The sequence below is a fragment of the Octopus sinensis genome, linkage group LG21 (genome assembly GCF_006345805.1).
Source record: "Octopus sinensis linkage group LG21, ASM634580v1, whole genome shotgun sequence".
In the NCBI taxonomy this organism is placed as follows: domain Eukaryota; kingdom Metazoa; phylum Mollusca; class Cephalopoda; order Octopoda; family Octopodidae; genus Octopus; species Octopus sinensis.
Window position 1 is genome coordinate 3,815,420 of NC_043017.1, and position 7,500 is coordinate 3,822,919.

The window sequence follows — 7,500 nt, forward strand, 5'->3', positions numbered from 1 at the left end:
TAGAACATGCTTACATAATCATTGACATCGAACAATTCACGAAGCTCTGTTGATGTCCTTAAACAAGGACAAACATTGATATGATATAAATAGAACGAAACTCTAATCGATTCTATATTATTTTACCCTTACAAAATATTGAAATTAGAAGGAGACTACTAAAAGGTGATCTATAAAGAATACGAAAATAAATATATCAAAAGTATTTTATTGCCCTTTTTTCCATACATTTTAGCAAAAAGATCCTCAAAATCGAATTACAAATTACATGGTTGTAAGTGAAATAACAAATAATCTTCACTATTCTGGAAGAAAATGTTATCAAATTTTCGTCAGATATCATTGTGTTTTCCTTGATAAATTTGCGCTTTTATGATGTGAATTATCATTAAGTATGAAGCATCTGGGAGCAAAACAGAAAGTACATTGTTTGTCATAGCACCTAGGTAACTAGGATGGAAGCCTTTATTGAAATCATGATTACACAAAGTATCGAGTTGAAACGTTTCTTAAAATCTGATAATTCTGTAGCCGTGTTGCAAAATAAATTGTCTTGAAAACTGTTTTCCTCATACTTTTTAATGATCGTAAATTCTAGATAATCACGTGAACAATTTAAAACAGAAAATTTGAAGAGGTTAGAAGTTTACTTTAGAAGGATTATTTTACTGAAATTATTATCATTATGGGAAAAATGTGACTTCGTGAAACTTGGTGCTAACTTTAGCAAAAACTTTTCAGCTGAGACAAAATGCACACAAGTTCAGCAGGAAAACTACATCGTTCATGCGTTCGATTTGATCGTGAGGACAGCGCTTTCCTGAAAAGTGAAAAAGATTGAATATAAAACAATGAATAGACAGAGATTCATGCCTAAAGAGTTTAGGCTTCTCCAAAATAAAATTCTTCTAATGTAATAGCGATGACACATTTTAGTCTGTGTATAACGAAACTATTCACAGGAGTTTTGTGGTCAGAATATTTTCTCTCCTCCTTACATTAACAAGTTAAAATGAAACATTCCATTAGTTATTTTGACTACACTTCATTTCTCTCTGACACTGAGTGCTTTTAACCCTTTAAATATTAAGTGAATTTGACAATTAAATATTGAACTTATGACAGCATAACAGATTCTTTCACATTTTTCTTTCCGTAAATAAAATATGTTCGTGTTATGTAGGATGGTATGTCAGAGATATTTGGCTACTATTGGTAGCAAACCAGGGTAAATAACAACGTTGATATTATCTCATTCACTAACGAAGTGCATGGAGTACCCAAAAGATATAGTGGAGAGGAATGGGAGAGAAAGTGTGTGTTAAATCAAAGAATTAGGTGACCTTACCTTGCCCTTGTCGTCTTTCAAAGTAATTGTCGATGCCAAGGCCATTGAAGACCATTCAGCGACTGATGATACAATGCCACCTTGACCAGAACCGTGTTTTGATCCCCAAACCTAAAGATGGATATAAAGGAATTGATTATAATAACATTATCAACAATAATCAAAAATGTGAACACGAGGTTTAGTCGATTACATGGACTCCAGTTTTTCACTTGTACTTTATTTTATAAACTCGAAGTGGTGGACGGAAACGTTGAATACGGCAAGATTTGAAAATGCGAAAAAAAAGAGCCAAAAACAAATGCCAAAGGACATTTTTGGGACACCCTAACGATTCTGCCAAGGCAAAATGGATGAAACATTATTGAGAAGGTTGTCAGTTGATGTTATCATCGTCAGTACGTAAATAGTAATTTATGCAATTTATCAACCCGAGATAAGGTAAGGTAAAATAGACATTAACGGGATTTGAACTAAGACTGTGAAAAAGTAGAACGAATATTACTTGGCAATGTGTCCACGGCTCTAACAATTTTGATTGAAGACAAGGATTAGCAACTGTTTTCTTGTCCGTCGTTTCTGCAGTCGACAAAGAAGTGGCATCCATTTCGAATTAACTGCTAATGGTTTTAAAGTAAGGGATATAGGCACAGCTTGGAAACATTCTTAGCAACACGGCTGCAATGTAACTGAATCAACATCACCACCCTCGTGATCATCATCATCATCAGCAGCAGCAGCAGCAGCAGTAGGAGCAGCAGTAGCATCATCACCCGCATCATCATTGTCATCGTCATCTTTACCATTTTCACGTCCACATTTGCATGCTCACATGGGTCAGATGTAATGGAAATAAATTAGCAGACATATCAGCAACCATATAACTGTGTGGAAGCACTCCGTCGGTTACGAAGATGAGGGTTCCGGTTGATCCGAATCAACGGAACAGCCTGCTCGTGAAATTAACATGTAAGTGGCTGAGCACTCCACAGACACGAGCACCCATAACGTAGTTCTCGGGGATATTCAGCGTGACACAGAGAGTGACAAGGCCGGCCCCTTGAAATACAGGTACAACAGAAACAGGAAGTAAGAGTGAGAGAAAGTTGTGGTGAAAGAGTACAGCAGGGATCAGCACCATCCCCTGCCGGAGCCTCGTGGTGCTTCTTAGGTGTTTTCGCTCAATAAACACTCACAACGCCCGGTCTGGGAATCGAAACCGCGATCCTATGACCGCGAGTCCGCTGCCCTAACCACTGGGCCATTGCGCCTCCACAGCCATATAACTAATATTGCTCTAGAGAGCCATGGGACGTGCTGAGTCCCATCAATCGCTAGATACGAGATTCCATTCTCTTCATTGCTCTGCCTCCACTTTTATCGATTTAAATTGGCGCTTATCATATCTAATATTTAGTTAATATGAGAATAATAATGTTATTAAAAACAGCATAAACTTACTTTGACCATATTTTTACCAACAGAAAACACATCACCACTGGTAAATGTATGGACGTTGGTCTTGCCATTTTCTAGCCTTTGGGTCAATGTCCAGTTCTTTATGTTAGTTGGGCTCTGCAATTAGAAAGAGCAAACACATTATACATTGCAGAAGGAATAACGATGACTATAAATTACGTAGATAACGAATGCTATGAGACGTGACAGAGGTTAAATAGATTTCTATATCTATGAACGTGTACGTGTGTGTGTGTGTGTGTGTATGTGTGTGTGTGTGTGTTTGTGCGTGTGTGTGTGTGTGTGTGTGCGCGTGTGTGTGTGTGTGTGTGTGTTGTGTGTGTGTGTGTGTGTGTGTGATGAAGATTAGTGCGTCTTCGATGAGGCAATTGGAGCAAGCAGTAGTGTGCTTCTCGTCATGCACACATTATGACCTTTTCAGCGTTGTAACGTATGTATTTGAACATGTTATGCGATGCGTTGCATTTGTCACGAAGCCTAATGTAACAACAGAAAGAAAGACACCAAGCTGGACTTACCCTTGCGGACTTAGTAAGGTCCTCAATTTCAATGTATTTTCCTCCGGTTTCTAATTCCACGATGCCCACATTGCCGGTTGTAGAGCGACTCATAGTCACTTTACCTTGGAAAGAAAATGTCCATAAGTATGAATATTATAAACTGTATACATGCGTGCACGCGTGTGCATGTGCGTGCATGCGCGCGTGTGTATTTAGGCGTTATACATTTAGCTATTGATGCAAGTAGCGAATATATAACAATGTATATACAAATAAGAAACATTATAACCAATAATGATCGTCAGTGTCATTCCAAAAGCTAACTTCTAGTAATCCAGCAATCGCCACTTTCTGTTGTAACGTCTTGAACAGGTGCTTGTACAACCTGTTACATTGTTTTCTTATAAAGCAAACAGACATAATTAAAGAAGAAAAAACTTACGTTGAAGCACTATACATACCCATATACATGCTTCTCTATCTATCACCTATATATATATATATATATATATATATAATAAATATTAGGGAATAAATCCAAATTTACAGGGAAAAAATCAGATTTAGGATTAAATCCAATTTTATAGTAAAATATTATAAAATATTATTAGAGACAAAACTACTATTTTGCAAAACAAACAAGGAAAGACTTAATCAATACATAAAATTTTAATAAACATATATATATATATATATATATAATAAAATAAATATAAGAGAGTGGTCACTATATGGCTCACTCTAGCACTAGTTAATCCAAAAGGTTTCAACCACAAAAATACATGTTTCCCATGAAAGTCAGTACGATTGTTAGCTCGTGATTGAGTGGATTTCATCCAGATAGTTTTGGCTGACGAGCTACAAGTGGATTTTTTGTAAGTAAAATTACATTTAATTCATTAATAGCGAAACAATTGTCCCAAAATAATCTGTATTTTTGTTATTTTTTATTTGCCCTGTCCTTGTGAGCTAACAATCGTACTGACTTTCATGGGAAACATGTATTTTTGTGGTTGAAACCTTTTGGATTAACTAGTGCTAGAGTGAGCCATATAGTGACCACTCTCTTATATTTTTTTTGTAAAAATATTATAATATATTATAAAATATTATAATAATCCAGGTTTCTCGGAGCACTAGGCCACTTGGTGTTGAATAGATATACTATTAAATTAGTATCTAATTCTCTCACCCTTATTAATTAATTATAATTATGCTACATTTATTTCTAAATGCAGTATTTGTTTTCCGTGAAAGTTTGGCGCGCTGTTAGTTGGGGCATTTGAATTATAACGTCGGATGTAATCAATTGAACCACACATGTATTTATCGTTATGGTAAAATCTGGCGTGTGATTGAGTGGATTTCACCCAGATAGTTTTGGCTGACGAGCTACAAGTGGATTTTTTTGTAAGTAAAATTACATTTAATTCATTAATAGCGAAACAATTGTCCCAAAATAATCTGTATTTTTGTTATTTTTTATTTGCCCTGTCCTTGTGAGCTAACAATCGTACTGACTTTCATGGGAAACATGTATTTTTGTGGTTGAAACCTTTTGGATTAACTAGTGCTAGAGTGAGCCATATAGTGACCACTCTCTTATATTTATTTTGTAAAAATATTATAATATATTATAAAATATTATAATAATCCAGGTTTCTCGGAGCACTAGGCCACTTGGTGTTGAATAGATATACTATTAAATTAGTATCTAATTCTCTCACCCTTATTAATTAATTATATATATATATATATATATATATATATATATATTATATATATATATATATATATATATATATATATATATATACATAATGATAAATCTCAGAGCGAGTTATAAACAGTAGCGGCAACACATCGTGACGTATATTTGCCATTTGAATATGGCTAACCCCGAAGGGTGGATGCTACTGTAGTTTGTAGCCCCAGGAAGACACCTCCTCCAGCTGGCTATAGACACACTTTCTGTGCCCTATCAGTATTTGCGAAGGGAAGCCATCCTTCCCGTCTGCAACTCATGATACACACGGACTCGAGTTTCAGGGTATTGACCCATCATCGGCGTGTGACAATCATAGTTGTCGACGAGAAGTCGGTTCTCTTCACAAATACTTTTCCCAGTATCGATTGACACTATCGAGAAGGTTCAGGCCTTTGGACATGAGGCTATGAGAAAAACACAAATGAAGGAGTAGTACAACCGGTCCAAAGGTGCGCAGTAATGTTAAACTGATGTGCTTTTTCTGTTTTTTTTTTTTTTTTTTACTACTGCTGTAATCCATGTATACGCACCACGAGTTCAGACAATTTACAAAGAATACTACCTGGGGATTCTTCGTCGCCTTCGTAAAGCTGTACTGTGGAAATGACCCGGCCTGTGGGCAGCAGAGAACTGACTACACCATTGCAACGACCCCGCTAACTCTGCCTACGTCAGCCAAGCATTCTTCGTCAAGCAAAACACACTAATTGTTCGTCAGGGTTCCGACTCCCTACACTTATCTCCTTCTGACATTTGGCTATTCCCAAAGCTAAAAACGAAAAACACTTCAAGGGAGAAGATTTGAGTCAACGGAGGACATTAAGGAAAATTCGACGACACATCTATACAGCACCCCAAAAAGTGATTTCCAGAAATGTTCACTGCAGTGACAGGAACGCTGGTAGAAGTGCATAGATTCCCAAGGCGAATACATTGAAGGAGACTAAATCAAAATAATGATATTTAAAATTTGTTTTCTGTGCCAAAGGTCTGATACATTTTGACTACATTTTGACCTCGTATTTATTTATTTACGTTGGTATATATATATATAATATATATATATATAATATATATATATATATATGTGTGTGTGTGTGTGTGTGTGTGTGTGTGTATGTATATATATTCATATGCATACGCACACATGTATGCATATATACATGTAGTTAAATATGTATATGTATATATATATATATATATATATATATATATATATATATATATATATATATATATATATATATATGCATATATACTTATATATATATATACTTACATACATGTATATATTATACAGAGAAAACAAATGCAACTCACTTGCTGCTCCGAGTGCAGCTGCTAGTGCAGACTCAGCCTCTGTTTGACGTCCACTAAAACTGGTCATCATTGAAGACACCCTGCAAAAGAAAAATACATTTCATGTAATGGCACAAATGATATGAATGGCTATGTACATATAACGAATCATCGTCTCCAACAAGATGAAGTTTGTTTCGTATTTGCTGTCGTGGTTTGTTGAGTTTCAACTTTAGTTTAGCCGAGACAGAAAAGGCTCGTGTTGGGAAAAGGTAATCTCGTCGTTTTCTTTGTCGGTATTTAATACCCATGTCTGTCCTTGTTTGTCCCCTCTGTGTTTAGCCCCTTGTGGGTAATAAAGAAATAGGTATATATCGTTCAATTTGCGTTTCTTGCACAAAAGTGTAGCGCGGGAACATATTGAAATCTGGCTGCCTTTTCTATCAGATCTAGCAAACCATGATTTTACAAACCGGGTAATTGTGATATGCGAAATTAAAGATGTCAGTGACTCAGAACGGTAAAAAAATTCAGTCGCTATTTTGTGTGTTTTGGTGTGAGTATTGTTGTGCGTGTGAGTGTGTGTGTGAGAGCGTGTGTGTATGTGTGTGTGTGCGTACGTGTTAATGGACATGTTTCCCATGTTCATATTGGTTATTAGTGATATTGTGGTGTGATTTGTAGTGTTGTAGAATAATATGCTGCACTTTTGTTGATGATTTTTAATGTTGAATCTCTTTTTGAAGTATATGCGAGTGATTTCCATTTGTTCGTTATGTGTAAGTGTATTACGGTGAGAATAGGGAAGTGGAGGGAAAGAAACGTGGATGTTGTTTGCTATGCAGTTGTGACAATAAGGTGTAGAGCAGAAGATGAAGTTTTGAGCTGTATCATTGTAGATTATTTATGTAATTCAGTCTTCAATATCAGTAATCTGATCGCTCTACTATTTCGCTATCTGTGAATATCTCATCCCTTTCGGATCTCTCTCTCCTCCTCTCATTCTCTCACTCCATGTCTCTGTTTCTTCCTTTCTCTCAGCTTTAATGAAATCTAAACGATGGATTCTACCGCGTTTCTTATGCCTTTTGTCTCAAAAGTGTGTC

At 35.9% G+C, this 7,500-nt stretch overlaps 1 protein-coding gene across 2 annotated transcripts in view; it reads right to left on the reverse strand.

The window, feature by feature from the left end:
* Positions 1–422: 422 nt before the first annotated feature.
* The window catches only part of LOC115222954 (70 kDa neurofilament protein), a 19,168-nt gene continuing 12,090 nt past the window's right edge, over positions 423–7,500 (reverse strand). For both annotated transcript variants that reach the window (XM_036511816.1, XM_029793364.2), the window contains 5 exons: positions 6,416–6,495; positions 3,346–3,449; positions 2,810–2,923; positions 1,349–1,459; positions 423–820 (listed from right to left, as the gene is read on the reverse strand). In XM_036511816.1, coding sequence (XP_036367709.1) covers positions 785–820; positions 1,349–1,459; positions 2,810–2,923; positions 3,346–3,449; positions 6,416–6,495 — 445 coding nt within the window. In that variant the 3' untranslated portion in view covers positions 423–784. The remainder of the gene's footprint in view (positions 821–1,348; positions 1,460–2,809; positions 2,924–3,345; positions 3,450–6,415; positions 6,496–7,500) is intronic.